Below are 21,681 nucleotides of genomic sequence, written 5' to 3' on the forward strand. Positions count from 1 at the left end.
TCCATAATATCATCAAAAGATTCAGAGAATCTGGAGAAATCTCTGCAAGTAAGCAGCAAGGCAGAAAACCAACACTGAATGCCCGTGACCTTCGACCCCTCAGGCGGCACTGCATTAAACACCAACATCATTCTGTAACGGATATTACCACATGGGACACTTCAGAAAACCACTGTCACTGAACACAGTTCGTCGCTCCACCTACAAGCGTAAGTTAAAACTCTGCAATGCAAAGCAAAAGCCATATATCAACAACACCCAGAAATGCCGCCAGCTTCTCTGGGACCGAGCTCATCTGAGATGGACTAACGCAAAGTGGAAAAGTGTCCTGTGGTCTGACGAGTCCAGATTTCAAATTGTTTTTGAAAATCTTGGACGTCGTGTCCTCCAGGCCAAAGAGGAAAAGGACTGTCTGGATTGTTATCAGCGCAAAGTTCAAAAGCCAGCATCTCTGATGGTTTGGGGGTGTGTTAGTGCCCATGGCATGGGTAACTTGCACATCTGTGAAGGCACCATTAATGCTGAAAGGTACATACAGGTTTTGGAGCAACATATGCTGCCATCCAAACAACGCCTTTTTCAGGATGTCCCTGCTTATTTCAGCAAGACAATGCCAAGCCACATTCTGCACGTGTTACAACAGCGCGGCTTCATAGTAAAAGAGTGCGGGTACTAGACTGGCCTACTAGACTGACCGGTCTCCCACTGACAATGTGTGGCACGTTATGAAGCGCAAAATACGACAACGGAGACCCCGGACTGTTGAGCAACTGAAGTTGTACATCAAGCAAGAATGGGAAAGAATTCCACCTACAAAGCTCCAACAATTAGTGTCCTCAGTTCCCAAACGCTTATTGAGTGTCATTAAAAGGAAAGGTGATGTAACACAGTGGTAAACATGCACCTGTCCCAACTTCTTTGGAACGTGTTGCAGGCATCAATTTCAAAGTGAGTGAATATTTGCTAAAAACAATAAAGTTTATCCATTTGAACATTAAATGTCTTTGTAGTGTATTGAATATAGGTTGAATATAGGTTGAAAAGGATTTGCAAATCATTGTATCCTGTTTTTATGTTTTACACAACATCCCAACTTCATTGGAATTGGGTTTATATATATATATATATATATATATATATATATATATATATATATATATATATATATATATATATATATATACACACACACACACACACACACACACACACACACACACGTCTCATTAACAACTTATACTTATGCTCAACAAAATATATAAGAAATATAAGAATTTTTCATATATTTACATATACATTTTTCAGAGAGTGTTGCATATTGTATTAAAATTTGTTTGAACTTATTAGCAATCCTGATGCTTTCAATCAAATATAAATCACCAATTACAAATGTTATACATCCCTAAAGTTGGAAAAAATCCAATGGAAAAAACTCAAAAACTAGCTGAACTCGCTAATCAGACCTAAACTAGGGTGTGGTCTATTATAACAAGCAGCTAGATTGACATGCCTCTGTCCAAGACTCTCAAATTTCTATGCCACTGATGTAAATGTAGATAAATGTACATAGGGTCTACATTGCACAAACACCTAATTTGAAAGCCACAGATTCAGGTTCCCTGGTGCTTTAAGGAATACTTCTACACTGACTAAAGAGTCCCTCTCCTATACGTCGGGCAGACTGAATGTTCACACTTTAAATAAAATATAAATAAATAAATAAAAACATGATGCAACGACAAGCTCTACTCCCTGTATGTGAGCCTTTGTTCCCCCAAACTGGCCAGTGGCACTGTGACATGACACAGAGATCTAAGGAAACCAGCTCTGATGAGCACTGGAAGATGATCAAAAAGCAGTTCAAAACATTTAAAAGAAGATATTGTTCCTGCTCTCCATACTAACGTTGCTATATTTAGGCAGGTGAAGGATCTGGAAGCCTTTTTAGCTACAGATATTTTATGTGATTTAACATCTGATTGTCTGATGCAATGTGTGACACTTTGGATGCAATGTCTCACACACATGGAATAGCAACACATGTGTATGCGCACAGAGAGCCGTCATCAGCAACCCACACAGTAACAGCAAGTGCTATTCAGAACAGGCACTCAGGTCCTGTAAGTATCAAGCATACTGCTGATTATGGTGCGGTAGAAAGAAAAGACTTTTTGGCAGGTGGAAATGTGGAGTTTTCAAAGAGAAAATTGCAGTATATCATGTGTTTTAAAATAGTTTGTCAAGCCTGCATGTGAATCATTGCTGTAGATAAAAGTTGTAGTTTTGAAGTTCTACTGCACCTGGCTTATGTGAAGTGTAAAACAGCCGTTCTTAAACTGGGAGTTTAAATTTTGTCAGTTTATTAAATCTACTTTGGCCTCATCTACAAATGCGGTACTTGTTTAAAAAATGGCAGATGTGATGTGTAAATATTGCTTGAAATATGGGCAATTTTTACAGCAAATTTATTTTGTTGTTGTCGTTAAGATAAAGGTTCCGCTAAGGGTCCCTGCGAGTGTGCATGTGTGCGTGTGTAGGTACCTAGGTCTATATGTATAAGTGAGGGTAGCGGAAAGGGTTGTGAACAATGATGTGTTTGCAAATGTGCATTTTGAGTTTGGAGCAGGGGCATTTCATCCAATGTGCCTGTGAAGGCGCTGGCCAACAATTTACCATAAATAAATAAATAAATAAATAAACACATACACACACACACACACACACACACACACACACACACACACATACATACATACATACATACATACATAGGGTTTAATATGATGAAGATTCTTGAGCTTTTCTGAAGGCCACCTGAAGTTTGGAGGTCTGTAGTAATTGACTCTGCAGAAAGTTGGCGACCTCTGCACACTATGTGCCTCAGCATCTGCTGACCCTGCTCTGTCATTTTATGTGGCCTACCACTTTGTGGCTGACTTGCTGTTGTCACAGGACACAGGACACCCTTTTATTTCAGAAACAAAAGGGAAAATGACATATCACAACATGGAAAAAACTTAGACTATGTCCGGAACATGGCCGCCATCTTGAAAGCTGCCGTATTGAATCAACGGCAAGTTTTTCCATTGGGAAGATGGTCATAAGATAAGATAAGATAATCCTTTATTAGTCCCACAGCGGGGAAATTCACAGTGTACCATATCAGAAATCAGAAGACCAGAATTGTCTCAGAAATTGATTGCTGCAATCAGATTTGCAATATCTCTTGTGGTTCAAAAAGTTATCAACACAGAAAGTTGCAACAACAACTGGGAATGTTGCCTGTGATGCACAGCTATTTGACTTGCTCAATGTGCTGTCCCAGGTGCTGAACACAGAGCTGAAGGCGCAAGATCCAATCGTTATGAACCCGCATGAGAATCCCTGGAGAAAAGCGGTCACAAGACTCCACAATGCGGTACTGAAGGTGGTGTTTGTTGCAGATTTTCTCCGACCACTGACATTCAACATGGCACCTCATGGCAAAGAACTCTCTGAGGATGTGAGAAATAGAATTGTTGCTCTCCACAAACGGCCTAGGCTATAAGAAGATTGTTAACACCCTGAAACTGAGCTATAGCAAGATGGCCAAGGTCATACAGTGGTTTTCCAGGACAGGTTCCACTCGGGAACAGGCCTCACCAGGGTCGATCAAAGAAGTTGGGTTCACATGTTCAGTGTCATAACCAGAGGTTGGCTTCAAAAAATAGACGCATGTGTGCAGCCAGCACTACTGCAGAGGTTGAAGAAGAGGGAAGTCAGCCTGTCAGTGCTCAGACCATATGCCGCACAATGCGTCATATCTGTCTGTATGGCCGTCATCCCAGAAAGAAGCCTTTTCTGAAGCTGACGCACAAGAAAGCCCACAAACAGTTTGCTGAAGACAAGCAGTCCAAGAACATGGATTACTGGAACCATGTCCTGTGGTCTGACAAGACCAAGATAAACTTGTTTGGCTCAGATGGTGTCCAACATGTGTGGTAGCACCCTGGTGAGGAGTACCAAGACAACTGTCTCTTGTCTATTGTCAAGCATGGTGGTGGTAGCATCATGGTCTAGAGCTGCATGAGTGCTGCTGGCACTAGCGAGCTGCGGTTCATTGAGGGAAGCATGAATTCCAACATGTACTGTGATTTTCTGAAGCAGAGCATGATCCCCTCAGAAACTGCGCCGCATGGCAGATTTCCAACACGATAACAACCCCAAACACACCTGATGACAAGATGACAACGGCCTTGCTGAAGGTAAAGATGATGGATTGGTCAAGTATGTCTCCAGACCTAAACCCAATTGAGCACCTGTGGGACATACTCAAGAAGGAGGAATGCAAGGTGTCTAACATCCACCAGCTTCATGATGTCATAATGGAGGGGTAGAAGAGGATTCCAGTAGCAACCTGTACAGCTCTGGTGAATTCAATGCCCAAGAGGGTTAAGGCAGTGCTAGATAATAATGGTGGTCACACAAATTATTGACACTTTGAGCACAATTTGGACATGTTCACTGTGAGGTGTACTCACTCGTGTTGCCAGATATTTAGACATTAATGGCTGTGAGTTGAGATGTTTTTTCAGAGGACAGTAAATCTATACTGCTATACAAGCAGTACACTGTCTAATTTAAGTTATATCCCAGTTTAATTTCTATAATGTTGACCCATGAAAAGACATAATAAAATATTTGTAGAAATGTGAGGGGTGTACTCACTTTGGTAAGATACTGTATATTCCTATTAAAAATTAAACTATTTTTCTACTATATACCTTATACATTTTCTGATAGCTCCATGTCTGCACAACTGGCTACAGGGTCAAAAATCATAGAGCTTCTGTAGATTCCAAACTCTCCACTATTTTTAGGGCACTGCTGTTAGTTAATCTGCAACACAGAAAAATACTATCTCAGGATGTGTGAGAAAACCCCCTTGACCAATCGAGTGGACGTTGCAAGACTAAATTAACACATCGTTTTAAAATGACTGGCTGTATTCTTAGTATTGTAACACAGCCTGCCAATACAGCTGAGGAACTAAATCCAATGGGGCAGCATGGAGAAGGGAATGAGAAAGCGACATGAGAAAGGGGAGAGGGAGAAGGGGGGAGAGGGGGAGAGAGAGAGAGAGAGAGAGAGAGAGAGAGAGAGAGAGAGAGAGAGAGAGAGAGAGAGAAACTGTTGCCTCTCTGCACTGTGTTATTCAGTAAACTGTGCTGCCCTCCGCAGGAGAACTATGGATTCATGGACCCTCAAGGACCAATACAGCACAGCAAAGGCACTCTTGAGGCTTTATAATGCTTCCGAGTATATGGAGGGACCATGGACTGGCACAACAGAAACCAGTAATGTGTGTTAGATGGATGAACACAGCTGCAACATGGACTTGGGGCCAGAGAGGTATTGGGTATTCAAAAAACAATAAAGGAAAATAAGAAACGGAAAAGAGGAAGACTAAGACCTAATCCACACATATCCAAATATTTTAAAAATGCAATTTATTTTTTTCAGTTTTAAAAAATCCTTGTCCATTCCAAGACAAATAGTTTTCAAAAATTTCCGCCATCCATGTGAAAACACAAAAATGACAAAAAAACAAAAACAAAAAACACATGAGCACGCCAGCTTGGTAGGTGATAATACCTCAGAAAATGACATCTTGTGAAGAACACTTCACAAGTGTTTGTGCACTGCACAAAATACACAGCATGATGCTCAAGCAAATTTTTTTTAATAAAGTGGGAGCAACATGTTATGACTACAGCTGTCTCACACAGAAGATGAATTCCTCGCAGAAAATAACAGCTTAAAAAGTGAAATAAAGCTACCACTTGGGGGGTGGGTATTTACACTTCCATAGCTACACCTCTGTCTTCGAAACATCCAGAGACTTCTGATCAAGCAGAAATCCAGAGTTTTTCTAGATTTTCACTCCATTTGAATTGTAAAATTACAATCCCCCCCCCCCCCCCCCCCCCCCCCCCCCCCCAAATATGTGCAAGTATGTGGGGTGTGTGCTCTGTCTATGGTGGATGTTTACTTCGTAGTGGGCTGGTAAAGACATCTAAATAAAAGCATTGCAGTTTCTCAGGGTGCTTTTGCCTACCTTGTTCGGTGCAGACCTATCAAACTTTTTCTTTAGTTCGTTCCCGTTTTGACGCGTGTGAACATTCCAACCGTATTCAGGTCTATATCAAACACCTGAACTGGTCCGGCAAAACCCGCGGGTCTCAGTCCACTTCCAACTGAACCCTGTTCAGTTCACTGCTGGTAAGAATGCATTCTACGATGAAACGAGAGAATCTGTCAGTAGAGTTGACTTTCCTCTTCTTCCTGCAGCATGTCAGTGCAGTATGGTCAGCGTAACCTGCCTGTTTTAACCTTTGACGTCTTACAGGCTCATTGCTCTCATGTCTTTCCTGCAGTTTGAGCTGAAGCTGGAAAAAACGACAGACGAGCTTTAAAATAATTGTGAAGAGATGAGTTTGATTTTTGGCCAAGCATCTGTGACCAGAGTAGTTAAACTCAAATTGATAAACTAATGATAAAGAAGCAGATATCAAGTAAAAAGCCCTCTGAGTGGAGTGAGGTTTGTTTCAAATTAGGCACTATCCACTCAAAACTAAAGAGACATCCCAAGACCATCCCAGACTCCTATTCACTTTCACTCGAGCTGCTGGATTTGGATGCAAGCACAAAAAAATGAAAGTTTCTTCAGATAGTCCTTGCAGGTGTATATACAGGACAAGTACAAGGGGTATGAACTTCCATCATGTAAAGTCATTACCACTGAAAACAGCTGTGAAAGGGAAAGAGACCAATTGTTGCATCAATTAAGGACTGCACTTGTTCCATACTGATAGACTGCCCCTCATGTGGCAGGGTACAAAGTTTTCTTAAGATCAATCCCATTTCACCCCTTGCCCCACCACTTAGCCCTTAGCCCTCAGTTCATGCTTAAGAGGAAAAAAAAACAGGGCGATGGCTGAGCAAGCAACCAAAGAAATCCACAAATGTAAGAATTTTCTAGGTTAAAAAATTATGATAACCATTGTAGTTTCTTAGTTTAAAGTTGTTTCAGTGTATTATGGCATATGGTATTATGGTGTATTATTCTTAATGACAAGCATAAAAATCTTTAGTAGTGTGCTGATGTTTCAATAGCTAACTAGCAAAATTTCCCATTCCGCCTTAAATTGTGCAACAGTTACATTCTGGCACCTCAGGCGTCAGAACTACTGCACCATATCAGACTTATGGGGCAGTCGTGGGCTGGAGGTTAGGGAATCAGCCCTGTAACCGGAATGTCGCTGGTTCGATTCCCAGAGCTGACAGTACATGACTGAGGTGTCCTTAAGCAAGGCAGCTAACCCCAAACTGTTCTCTGGGTGCTGTGGATAGGGCTGCCCACCGCTCTGGGCAAATACATTCACTGCCCACTAGTGTGTGTGTGCTCACTAGTGTGTAATGCGCTTATTTATTTGAGGGTTTTCCCATTTCATAGGGGAAGGTTTCAGCCACTACAACTTGAAACTCAGTTCCATCAGGAAACTCAAGCAGTCAACATGCATTGTTGGAAGAAGACATAGGAAATCCCTTGCATGTCACTGAGTCAACATAGGTAGATCTTAATAACCTTGACATAAATTGGATCGTGTAAATTCTTAAGTTTTTTTTTCTTCTAAATATTCCTTATTTGTTAGTGCTTCTGGGTGCTGAGATTTCTGCCTTTCTTGAGCTCCACAGCCACGTTGCTTTATTTTACAATAATAGTAAGCAAACTTGTTCTATTTCCCACCGAACTCTCTCAGAACGAAGAGAGGAGATCTGCAGAAGGCATGTGCCCATAACCCTTTCTCCTCCATCAAATCAATAACAACAAAAAAACTGGTCGATGCTAATAAGTCCTCTGGTTCACTATCTGTTATTGTTGCAAGCAAGCTTGTTGAGAACCCTATCACTATCATAGCTATCATCATCATCATCATCATCATCATCATCATGAACCACTTAATCCAGCTATGATCACAGTAGTAGCTGGAAGAGCAGAGAATCCCAGACAACCTCGTCCCCCACAACTTCCTCCTACTTATTCTGGGGGCCCCCACACCACTCCCAGGCCAACCTGAAGATATAATTCCTCTAGCAGGACAACACTGGGGTCTTGTTCCAGCAGGCAGCGCGTGATAAACCAGATGGCATCCTAATCAGATGCCAGAACCACCTCAACATTGCAGAGGCATTTCAGCCATGAGAGCTCCACAACATCCAGAGCCTTAAACATTTCTGGGTGAATCTCATCCACCTCCAGTGCCTCGCCCCTGAGGAGCTTGCCAACTACCTCAGTGACCTCCACCAGGAAAATGGAGTCTGACAAGCCAGAGGCCTCTGGCCCTGACTCCTGTGAATGAGGCATGTCGCTCATTTTTCCCACCCCCACTGAGAACAGCTTGAGTGAAGCCCCTCAAACCGCTCCCAAGAAGCTGGTGGCTCAACAAGCTTTTGGCCACAGCTACACCTGGAGGCTTCCACAACAGAATCTAGCGACACTGATTTATAAGCTGAGGCAAACCTTACAAAAGATATGTGGGAATGTAAAGGCGATACATAAGGACATGAACCCTTTAAGCAGAGACTGGTTGGAGTGGAGACAGAGCTCTTTACATTTAGCACAGATCTAGTGCAGGTTGTTCAATAGTAAGACAGAGAGAAAGCAGAACTGGTGGATCGTGAATTCTGAAATAATCTACATCTGTGGCCAGTTGCATCAGCAGAGTTTAAATGTAGGCTAGTTGCAATGTAAGTGTTTACTAAGTTCAGGTTTATGTATTACTAAATCAAAACGACTTGTACCACACAAACTAGTTTTAATGTTAAGCTTAGTCACTAAATATTTACACCTCCCCCTAAGCAGGTGCAAGTTTGGGGAAATCATCAGAAACCACACAGAAAGCATAAAAAACAAAAAACGTGACTTATTTGGTTCACTAAGCTAAAATACCATCATCGCTTTGGTTTTAACTCTGTGCATGAAGCTAACACATACAGCTCCTGCTCAGTGAGACTCAGCAGCTGCTGATATGTCTAAACTGATGCTGCTGTTGATATAGTTAGCTGATTTGGTTCCCACAGAGAGGGGTCACTGAAACTGAAAGAGGTCACAGAGTTTACAATTGCTGTGAGAGTTCATCAGCTAAACCAAGAACACTCATCTTCAATCTCGGGGTATAACAATCAGTTAGTGATCCTGAAGGCTTACAGGCAACTGGACATCAAGATTTTATACAATCAGTTCTACATGATAAACCTGTTCTTCACAGATTATTCTGGTGTGACAGTTTAAAAGCGCAAAGCTTACTAGCCCCACATCACAGTGCTCAAGCAGAAAGACATTCAGAACTTTTTTTGTTCTACACCATCAGTCTGAAGATAGTGTTAAACTCTGAGACACATTATCTCTTCTTTTATTCAGAAGATTTTACAATGCACTCTAAGATCCTATTTAGCAGTCGGCACGCTACCTTAAGTGCATTGTGATAGCTTTCGCATGAGTTAGCTAAGCTCAGTTTGCTCATTTGGGCACTTTGCACAGTTCACTTCTAAATGTTTGTGGCTTTGCAGATGGATGGAATCTAAGGAACGACTCTTTTTAAATAGTCTTGCAGGGTCATTTTCTTCATTACTTCATGGCTGGCTAGCAAAGTTTCAAGTTTAGTTTCTTTATGTTTGATAGCATGCCATACCAGTACCAATCTTCACAGTTATATAGCAGTATGTTATTACCTCATGTACATCATTACCTGTTGTTGTACATGATGTCCTGTAGCCTTTTACTTATGCGTGTGATTAGAGATATGAACAACATAATTCTGTGAAATAGTTGAGTATCATGAGTCATTATAGTTTCACATCTTGGAATGTACAAATGTTAATAAACATGTTAAAAAGAATGTAATGTCTAATTTTGGTACAGGAAAGAGGTTCATACTGCATCTATACAAGATGTGCATAGGTTTCATAGTAAGTACTGCAGAATAATTACAGTCCTGTGCCCCTAATAAAACAAAAGGGCTTATAATTCCAGCTGACAAGAAACTAAATTTACACTTAGTTGCAATGGGTGGGGTTTCTAATGGTGGATTTTGTTAAGCTAAAGTTACAATAAATGCATTTAAATACTGCTTTGCTTCTGAGTATGCCCCAATTAAGTCTTATCTCCTCTTTTTGATAAGATAAAAGTAAACTGTTAGCTTTAGCTATAAATCTTTCAGTTGGTTGTTTAGATAGATCTGCTGGAAATACCCCTTCTTCCACTCTAATTATGGTGGATTTAAATATTGTGGATGCTTGGTGTATTTTGAATCCATATGTAAGAGACTACAATTTTCTTTTCTTCATGTCATGAATCATTTTCCAGGATTGATCATTCTCATCCCTTGCAGGTGAATAAAGTTTTCCATAAATTTTACTGAGAACTTCACAAATCTGAAGCACCCAGTAATATAACAGATATGAGTAGATTCATGGATTCTTTAAAGCTCCCATCATTATCTATAATAGAGGTAAAACAACTAAATTCTCAAATTACTTAGAGGAACTGAATTTTACTGCGCCTCTATGAAGGAGCAAAAGTGCCCAGGATTAGATGGTATATCTTGAGAACCTTGATATTTAGTTGGTGCATTGTTATTGATCTCAATCACTACTCCCTGAAAGTTGGCCATTTTCACAAGGATCAGAGGGCAGATCTGCTCTCATAGCTGCTGAAGAGTGGCAAGGACCACTTGGACTGTGGAAGCTATAGGTCCTTGTCCTTGTTAAACGCTGACAATAAGATGTATTCAAAGATTCTATCAGATCTAGTACATCATGATCAGAGCAGCCTTGTTAAAGGCAGGCTAGCCTCAGACAATGTCAGGCACATACTGAATATAACTGACGCTGGCTGTAGAGATACCAATAGCCTCAATGCAGTGTTTAGTTTAAACATCATGAAAGCTTTTGATAGATTTAAGTGGTACTGATTGTGGCCTATGCTAAACCAATTTCATTAATTCAATGCAAACTATCTATAGTAACCAACCAGCAGGTGTTTCCACAGTTCTAATGATCTCTTTATAGTTCTCTCTTGAGAAGGGAATGAGATGAGGTTTTTCTTGCTTCTCTAGAATCGTTAGCTCAGGCAATTAGACAAAACTCATCTATACATATATATGAATACATATAAATAACACACATACACATAAATAACTCTGGTCATCACATTTCATTTTATGGTGACAGCATTATTCTTTTTTTTCTTTCAGATTGTAATAACTCAATACCACATGCTCTGTCTGTATTCAACATATTTTGGGTATTTTTGGGTTACAAAATAAACCAGGCCCATCTTAATCATCAAGTCCATTTTAATGCCTCTTCGGGCTGTCTCTGATAAACTCAACCTTCCAGGTTTTTTTTTTACCAATTCAGATGCAGTCCTCTGGTTTCACTAATTTGGGGGTTAAAATTCACCCTACTCTCAGCTTCATTTGCAAACACAACTTTACTTACATGTAAGATAAGCTCGAGAAAGACTTTGCAAGATGGTGACCATTACAGATTTCTCTCACTGACAGGATTTCAGTATGGAAAACATTGTTCCTCAAATGAAGTGTCTATTTTCAATGATACCTGTGTCTCCTCCACCATTTTTTTAAGATATGGATAAGATATCAATTTTATTTGGAATAAAAAAGATCCAAAATAAGTCTAGCATTCTTACAGCATATTAAATCACTTGGGTAACTTGCTCTGTTAAGGATAGTATTCTTGTGTTCTGGCACATATTCTAATAATGGCCACATATTATGTATGTTTGGAACCAAGTAGTACAAACACTGTCTGATCTCCTAAATGTTGATATTCCTTTATGTTCAGGTTTAATGCAAGTCTTAATTCACTGCAAAACAACAGAGTTCTATTGGCAGCTTTAACATCTTCCAAATTCACATTCAACTATATTACGGGGTACAGGGTGCTTTTTACAAGGCTATTTTGAAAGAAAGCTTGCACCAGATATTCATACTGCCATTCTGTTTTGTAGACATTCTCATTTTGGAGCAGGCCACAGGCAGATTTCTTAAGGCAAAGGCTGCAACAATTCAGACTTTTTTTGTAGAGCGATTATTTAAAATGATTAAATATTTTAAGCAAAAATATTGTTTTTCAAATTCTGACAATAAGTTAAACCTTACTCCTTATGAAAATGGCAAACATGGGGTTTAAGATACAAATTTTGCATTCTGAAGATTTTGGATAGTAACAGTTCTTTGTATAATTTTACACAGTATTAGTCTTAAAATGAACATATTACCAATATATTCAGTTTCCATCCATGTACTGTGAACAGTTTTGGAATGTTTGTAATTGCTAGTTCAAATCCAGGTCCACGAGAGTATAACTGGCCAAGTTCTCTGCATGAAAAATGGTTTTGTCCCCACTCTCCCTTCAATGCAAACACGTTATCCTTTACCTTCACAGATCTGTTGTGAGGTGAGTCCTACCTAGCTGTTGGGGATTTTCAGTAAGTGGAAGAAGTGGGAGAAAACTGGGTAAAAATAAAGGTAAAAAATGAATAAGAGCCACAATCTTTGTAAAGGCCAGAAATTGACACCTGGTTCTAAGCATTGCCAGGGCCCCCAAGCAAAACCTAATTTAGGAATCCCTTACCTAAACCACATATTTCACCCTTCAGCAACCTAACGTTAAACTTTCGTAGACATCCACTTGCAATCATATTGTTAACCCAGAAGTTCCTCCACCATATTGTTGAAAAACATCTTGCCTTTGGAATTTAGGCTTTCTACATAAACATTATGGATACGAAAGATCTGAGAAAGATCTTAATGAGTTTAAACTTGGAGAAACTTCACACTGAAGTTAGCCAGCAAAGCAACTAACATTAGCAAACTAATTAAAAGCTCTGTTTGAAGGGAGGGGTATGCAGCCCCCCCCCACCTCCCCACCACAAAAAGGCAGAAAAATAAAAAATATAGGATGATAAATGCACTGCAGATCTTTTCAAACAAGCCACAGTCTGGAGAAAATCAACAGAACAGATACGCTTACAACAAATCACTCAATGACGGCCCATTTAGGAAATCTGTCTGCTTATTTACTTTCTGAATTATCCCCATGATAAATGTATGCTTGAAGCATAGTGGGTCTAGTGCAGCAGGAAGATTGGTTGTCAGGGAACTGCCCCACTAAATGACCCCCTTCAAAGTGATCCTGTCAAGTCTGCCACAGCTACTACGTCCACATGGATAACAGAAACATAACGTAGCTCATCGAGTTGACCTGACCACTCACACTTTGGACTGAACATCACAGTATAGGTGTACCGGAGTACCATGCAGCCCGTAGAAATGTGTAATATACCTTTCTGATACACAACTATGAAATCTGTCATTATCCTTGACACCAGGGGGCCCCCCTAGGCAGAAAAACTGGCCCTACCCATAGTTACTTCCCACTGTAGCATTTTAGGAATGTTTTAAGAACCAGGGAACTGCTTTGGAAAAAACAAGAATTTGTACATATTTACTCACTCAAACTCCTCAAAGTCAACCTCAGTGTCTATATTGGAGGGTGGGTTGGGGGCTGGGTTGGGAACAGGTCCATCTGGATTTGTGATCGGTGGACGAAGTCTGTTAGGGTAGCGAAGAGAGAGCTGTCGAACACTGTCACGTCGAGACAGATACTGGATCATACGTTGGGCATAATATGCTGCAGGGGATAACCTACAGACACACACACACACACGCACACAAAACACAAAGAATTTACTCAATCATGTACTGGACACAGTTGCAATATACAGTCAGAGGAACTCAATGATGTGTTCAGAGTTTGTAATATGTATAGAAAGTTTTGAGTCGGAACGTAAACAAATGAAACAGACTCACAAAGCACTCCTTAGGCTAGCACAAATTTTCAGCAGAGGCTATAACTTCCTACAATTAGGAACTTGGCATAGAGTAATATTTACCTAGTTAGCCAACTACAGTTGTAAAGTTGGCAATGGTAAAGAAAGGATTTTTCAGTACTGCAAAAAAAGATGGTCTTTAACCATCTGCACCAGACCGCAGGCATCTATACATAGTGCAGTAAATGACAGGTGTTTAATAAGTTAATCCCTGCCATGGTATGCTATCTGCTAGGATGTACTTGAGGTATTATGTCTATATATATTTTAGCTCATGATGATTGTCATCCTCACTACAGCAATTTCTCTTGTACATAATCCTTCTTAGCTGGCCCCTCAAACCTGCAACCAAGCTCCACCTAAAAGGAAATGCAGGCTATGTTTCCACTTTTGAATTTTAAAGATCATTATATTTACATTGTAATAGTAAACAAGAACTACAAATAAATCAAAAACAGTTGTGTAATTTTCAATAATGATAACAGTATGTTACATACAAGAGGTTCTATATATTGTTTGAAAGACCAACCTTGCAGGGTCAGGGTAGATGGGGTGGTCTCGCGATCCAACAAGGTCATTTCGAGACAGGGACACGATAGAAGACTCCAGCAGTCTCCTATAAAACAAAAGCAAAAAATAACATAACATTTTTTAATATTTACAGGCTAAGAGGCATGAATGTTTGGAGTTTCAAACAAAAAAGAACAATTATAGAACAATCACAGCCACAGAGACACAGTTCTGTGTTCACTGACAGGGAACTATCTATCTGAGCTATTATTAAAAGACTCATTAATCTCCACAGGAAGATTAGTATGGCCATTATCATCTGCTGCAGCTCAAGCAGCAATGTCTTGTTAATATTTTGCCAGAATGGGCTGAAAAAAAAGATAAGCAAGGAGTGAAAGTAGTTTAGGCATATTCTGTGAATTTAGCGGCGTGTTTGTAGAACAAGTTTAGAAACAGCTGACTTCGCCTTTACACACTGCATTCAAAGTGCTTTAAGCACTGATATGAGAGCAACTGTGTGTACATGGGTGCTCTAGGGTACTGTACTGTGCGTGTTGCAGAGCAGTGTGGGTGTGTGCAGAGCTCTTCATTAAAATGCAACTCTCTGCCCTTTCACTCCCAACAAAACATAACATTGATTCTGACTCAAATTTATCCAGTTTTTGTTCTTTCACTTTTACAGAGCGTGACGGGCATCTTCATCAGATGTACCTATAAACTGCATGAAGAGACAAATAAAGAAACAGGCTTCTGACACCCATGCTGTCTGTGAACCTTTGAAAAAGCACAGCAGAGTATTATTCTATTCTAGGTGTCACGCTAAACTGGAACAAAGCAAAAACACAAAATAGCTGGGTGCCCCATGAGTCGCCCCCAGAGGCACTATCATTATACACCACAATACAGCAGCACAGACAGGCTGAGTGGACCAAGGAAATAGGACTGCCATCTAGAGCTACACAATTATATAATTTGTTATTTGTTATTGCAATATTGGCTTGATATTACAAAAGGCTGAAACATGAAAATGAGCAGTGTAATAAATCACAAAACATTTAATTCAGTGTTGTGAGTACCTGAACAACACCAAATGTTCCACCTAAGTTTCAGTGATTTGATAAATCGAGACATTTTCCAGCAAATGTAAATAGGCCTGATCAAATTAAATCAGGTTAACGTTAACATTTCTCAATTTTTCTCAACATTGCAATATGAGCATAAACTGTTGTATGTTATTTTTACATGACATGCAGCCCCACTGCTATCCCTCCAGATATCCAAACAAAACAGAATTCTCTCAGGATATGGGTCGGATGGTTCTAAAAACAAAGAGTTTTCTTAAAACGTATATTCATTCTTTTTTAAAAAGCTTATGTAAATGAAACTTCACATTAAACATATTAATATGCACACGCATAATTCATTCAGTAGAGCAGCTGGTAAAGGACAATCAAGCTAAAAGGAAATCAGTGACTTAATTTATGATAGATTCATGCAGAAAGAATTACAGCAATTTACATAGTCCCTTATTACACATCAACATAGCCAAAAATAGACTTCATAATTTTATGCTAAGGTTTAAAAATAATAATTTTAACATATTTAACATTCATACCTAGTAAATGTGCAAGTTCAAATGTCAGTTCAGTGCTCTTCTGGTAATGACAGACAAAAAAGCTCTTGAGATTGTCATGGATGCTGGTTTTTGGAAAGCAGTAAGACTAGACACATAATATAGAATAACACTCCTCCTTGTGGAAGGAAGTGGGCATTGTAGGAAAATTTACAAGCAAATCTGATAAATAACAGTCTAATAATGACTTAATGTCTTTATATCCAGAGGAAGGCATAATTATCCATCAACAAATCAGGTCTCTAATTTTATGCTAAGAGTAACACATTCCACATATAAGTTACATCACTTTCTTCTAGAACTAAACAAGCACAACGATGAAAAATTATGACAACCATTGTCCAAGAAGATAGGAAGAGGAACTGCTTGACCATTTCCAAATATGATATGTGATATGAAATATCACATCCATGAAAATATTCTATTCTATACAACTTCTGCATTCTTGTGAACTAACTCTCCATTTTATATGCTTGGCATGGCATCCAGGACATGACAGTTAAGTGCAATTTATGCCACAAGCTCAGAGCTTAAGATTATTTAGAAAGAACAGTTCAATACAATTATCAATTAATAAATAACAGTTTTTTTGGAATTTGGTTTCTGCCTGGTCAATGTTTAAAATGTCATGTTTATTTCTGGTGTAATTTTAGGATAAGAAATCAGAAGAAAACAGCTCAATATAAAACTATTTCGGGTTGTTGATTCTTTTGTCATAGAGTAGCAACACTCAAGATCGCTCTATCATTTTCATTGATTTAATTCAAAATTGATAAATAGCATAATATTAGGAATGTAACAATACAACACGTACTGAATGTACTGAATTCTATCACAGTGCATTACAGTGTATTGCATTGTATCATGATCAGCATGATAGCTTAGGGCTAAGATATTAGTCTGTGGCTACAGCATTACACCAGGACACTAAAGCTTAGTTTTTAGCTACAAATACTGTACTTTTATAGTGCTGAATGCTCTAATAACTGTAAATGGAAACAATACCATAATAAAATAAGGCAAATTTTCAGACAATCCTTATTTCTAATTTCGAATGATGAATTTTGTCAATAGTTATAGCTGATACCGCAATGTGATTCTAAATATATAATATTTTGATGGTATGTTGCATCATATGGATGCTCCCTCACCTGCGTAGGTAGTCATCATCAGGCGTGTCTTCAGGCATTTCCTGGTGTAAGGCATCTTGTGATACACTCTCAGAGCGAGGGGTGGCAGACTGTCTGTAAACACGCTCCCATTGGCCAGTTTCCTGGTTATAGACCAGCCCCACTGTCTGCTCGCTGTGCAGGCCAGAGACAGTGCCACGTGGAAAGGCTGATACAGGTCTTGTAACATGTGCGAAGGCTGAGTCAGGCCCTGGGACATCAATGTTAGGTTCCATCTCTATGGTGGAATGGGGTTCAGGTTGAGCTGGTGGGGTCACACTGTGGAAGGTAAGGCTTGGGGATCGCCAAGACAGACTCTCCTGTTGGCTAGAGTTCGCTTGCTGAGTGCGTTCCCAGCGCTGTGTTTCCTGGTTGTAGGTGAAGAGGTTGTAGCAGACCCTGCATCGATTAAGGTGGCCATGTGAAGCATCTTCCCCACCATGAGGGGACTGATATTGAGATGGACCAGGCTGCTCAGGGGTGTTTTCCCTTGGTTGAAGAGGGTCATACTGAGATGACCCTGGACGTTCATGGTCCATGTTGTTATTCAGAAGTTCTTGTGTCTGCTCCTCCTGACTACCGCCTTCCCTACTTAGAGGCTGCACCAGGTCTTGCATGTGCTCATACTCCAGAAAGTAGCGCCTCAAGTTACACTGAAGTGCGCTTCGAATAGATCTAGGGCTTGTGCGACCGCTTTCCCCTAGATGGTGATGCATGCTAGAACTTGCCCCAGTTCCAGATGCACTACTGCTACTATGAGCCCAGCTCTCTGAAGCAGGGAAGCCCCTGTTCTCAGAGGCAGAAGTATAAACACTTGATTGGCTGGCACTCTCTTGCTGGCGGAGAACAGATAACAGACTGATGGAGGAGGCGCTAGTCCTGGGGGGCAGCACACCATAACCACTCATCATGTTGCCCATCCAATCTGCTTCCCCAGCTCTGCCCAGTGTGGTTGCAGTCCTTCTTCCAGAAGCAGAAGACAGTGTTCGCACAGAGCCTCCTCGTGCATACACGCTGCTAAACGCTGAGGGCCTATTACCTGAGCGGGGCTCATTTGGTAACCGTGTTGGCCGTGGCTCAGTGCGTGCGGAGGAAAAGGTGGAGGCATGTGACTGGCTGTCCAGAGAGTCAGAGTCTGGAGGATCTTCATCTGGTGGTGAGGACAATCTTGCAGCAGAACAGCGGCTGCAATAGCAGGCCATGCCTAGGTGCTGGACACAACCATGGTATTGTGTCCTAGCGCGTTCCCTCACAGCTGTATAACGACTAGTAGGTGAATCGATGCTGTCAGGAGGGATTGCAGAGGGAAGGTCTGTTGCCTGAGGGGACTGGTTCCGTGATGAGAGAATATGAAGGAAGTTGTGCAGTATGGGGGTACGTCTTACAGGTTGAGCCTGCAGAAAGGAACGCTGCCGAAAATGTGCTAGCTCTACGCTGTCCATTGGAATCTCTGCATCATCATCGCTCTGCTGTATACACAGAAAAAGAAACGCACAACTGTCCTAAGAACAACTGCTTTTATGCAGAAAAATGCAATAAAATTACCTGATTCAACTGTACTTCCTTTCAACACTAATGAAATATATGAACAAAATGCTGTGTTTTAGTTCACTTATGGCTGGCAAAAATTGTATTAATGTATTATGTTTGATTAATGTGAAAATTTACTCCTGAATTAGGTAAATTCAAAGCATTACCTTTTCACAGCAAATACACATAAAACAGAAGCAAAAAGTTTCTACATGGAAAAATGTGAAATAACTAAAATAAAAACTTCACACCTCTTGCTTTTTCTATCATTTACTATTATTCGGAAGTGTTAGTGCTATGGCATGCCATTAAAGCGCTTTCAAATTGACTGTCCAGTCTACTTGAGATTTAAATTTTAATTTATACAGTAACTAAAGAATTGTAGTAGAATGAGGGGAAAAGAGATGACTTGCAATGGACTACGTAATGGTAATACTGCAGTGTGATCAGTTTTACAGTAGATAGGGCATCTCGCCACAGACACAGTTTCCCAAAAACAACAAATGTCATTAATTGGGTAGAGAAGCTGAGCAATTTTTAATATACACAATTTGATATTCACACTTTGAGTTGATACCCTATTTAATGGGATTTGTAAATGTCCTGCGTAAAAGCACAAATATAGGTAACAAAGATACAGGGAGTTTTCTCCTTTCTCCATTCACTGTTTAGACTATGAAGTGTATTCCTCCTGGTTGTTAGACCCAAGACCAACATATATGTAATTTGGCAGGTGAGCAAACCCCTCTTTCCACCATTCCACCATCCAAAAGTCTGTGTAAATTTCTTTTCAATTTCATGCACTTCATGAGTCCAGTATCATGAGAATTTATGTACAGCAAGTGTAAAATCGCCTTGTTTACTAGTAGACACAATTTGTATTAGGAAACCACAATTGTATTTAAATTCAACAAGATTTTATTTATTGGAGCATTTATCATTTTACTTTTATGTGCCCACTTTCAACAGCTCATGGTTTATACTTTCCTCACAGCCCCACTTTGACCTGATCATCTGTTCTATAGTCATCATTGTACTTTCAGTTCACAAAAATGGTCTGGCAGCCTGTCCAATCTATTCCTTAGTAGAAGAGACCCTGTGTACAGTGCCGGAGGGACTAAACTGAAAATGAAAACCAAAGGTGTTAGTTTAACCATAATACCTACCTGCTGGGTTGAAGGGTTCACAATAGCAGTCAGAAGATAGTGACCCAATGGATCAAATCTCACCAACCTACAAGACAATGCTAGTAAGTGAAGTGCTCACAGTTAGAAGATTCAATGAATGCAACAATACTAGTTTTGTCAGACCGAGTACAAGTACATATTTTTAGTAAGCACCAATACAGAGTTTGATACTATACTGAATAACCTACTTACAATTAAGTCGTTAGCAGTGTAAATAAATGCAATGTACCTTAGAAATTAAATCATGAAAATGTAACTGATTTTAAAGCAAGTGCATTAGCCAGCTATACTAGATTAGTTACCTTACATTGAGTAGCACTGCAGTGGAGAAGACTGGGCAGAAAAGCATTTCTGTATAGCTGTAGGTAAAGTACAAGTCACAGTTTTGCTCTTCACCTCTCTCTTACAATAGCAGTCTCTGTAGCACACTGACAGCAGAAATCACATCTGAAGCTAATTGATCACAGCTGTTAATCTCATGCTTCAAATTTTATATCTTGCTGGGAGTATTTATATTGGCTGGTTGAACTAAAGCTGAACTGAATGTCCTCTCAAGTCAGGCATACTCTGTGTGATTTTAGAAATCTTGCTCTTTGCTGACTTACACTCCATCTGAAAAGACCACTGTATATGGACAAAGCCTATCATTTATACGTGAAACGCAGCCTCTTCAGACAGCTGTCTATGGACAAATAAAGCTGTTTCATTTTAAAAATTCACTGTGCGCTGAGTATCAAACAAAGACAAACTAGGCAGCGCTGCTAACACTGTGGGCTGAAGCTAAAGCCAGGTGGTGATTCACAAGGGATATGGTCTCTCTACAGCCTGTTCCTCAAAAAATCACAATATTAACATTTGCATTTCAATATTGTGCTCAGTCAAACACAGTAAAGTATATATATAAGGACTTTGGTAAGAAATGTCAACTTTTTTGGTTTAAAGTGCCAATGGATATTTTTGTCTGAACGTCATGGAGTGAGCATCCTTCACTGCATGTGTTCATTCTGCATTCGTTTGCAGCGCTTGTACACTTGGCTTACATCAAAGAGGGTATCTGTATGTTGGTATAGGAACATTTTTTATGAGTACAAGCAAACAAGTGTGGTATTGGCGCAATACTCAATTTCAGTATATATATCGTGCATCTCTTGTCACTACTGTAGAACCTCTCTCACCTCAGATGTCCATGCTAGCAAGTTTACCAAGAATCTAGCTGAATAAAGTCAATCACCATACCCTAAAACAATTTTGCAAATTGCTCCATTATACCTTCCATCTAAATTACTGCAAAAAAGAAAATATTGATGAACTAAAGCACTGCAGGCCTCTACTGCAGTCAAGGAATGTGTATATTTAATATTTCAGTTTTAATATTTTCTTCAGTATTTTCTTTTGTATTTTACTTTGTTTTGTGTGCACTGTTTTTAGTATATATATATATATATATATATATATATACACATATCCACATATATATATATATATATAATGCTGCCCTGCTGTAGAGTGTTTACCTGTGCTTCACCAAGAGCATTTCAATGCATGAATGTCCTGACATTTTGTTCAAATGACAAATAAATGTGAAACACAGAAAATAAGATTAAACTTCTATAAACCTACCACCAGTACTCACAGTTTAACTTCAACTTAGCATATGGCCAAAGTAATCATTATATTATTTAAGCAGCAGAA

At 39.7% G+C, this 21,681-nt stretch overlaps 1 protein-coding gene across 5 annotated transcripts in view; it reads right to left on the reverse strand.

Annotated features, from left to right (window-relative positions):
* Positions 1-21,681, reverse strand: part of ambra1a (autophagy/beclin-1 regulator 1a) — a 145,505-nt gene that overhangs the window by 114,156 nt on the left and 9,668 nt on the right. For 4 of the 5 annotated variants that reach the window (XM_017709583.2, XM_037534499.1, XM_017709584.2 and 1 more), the window contains 4 exons: positions 19,969-20,035; positions 17,255-18,741; positions 14,490-14,576; positions 13,584-13,775 (listed from right to left, as the gene is read on the reverse strand). In XM_017709583.2, the coding sequence (XP_017565072.1) occupies positions 13,584-13,775; positions 14,490-14,576; positions 17,255-18,741; positions 19,969-20,035 (1,833 nt within the window). The remainder of the gene's footprint in view (positions 1-13,583; positions 13,776-14,489; positions 14,577-17,254; positions 18,742-19,968; positions 20,036-21,681) is intronic. The other variant, XM_017709585.2, reaches the window with a different exon arrangement.

Source organism: Pygocentrus nattereri, chromosome 25 (genome assembly GCF_015220715.1).
Source record: "Pygocentrus nattereri isolate fPygNat1 chromosome 25, fPygNat1.pri, whole genome shotgun sequence".
NCBI classification, from domain to species: Eukaryota; Metazoa; Chordata; class Actinopteri; order Characiformes; family Serrasalmidae; genus Pygocentrus; species Pygocentrus nattereri.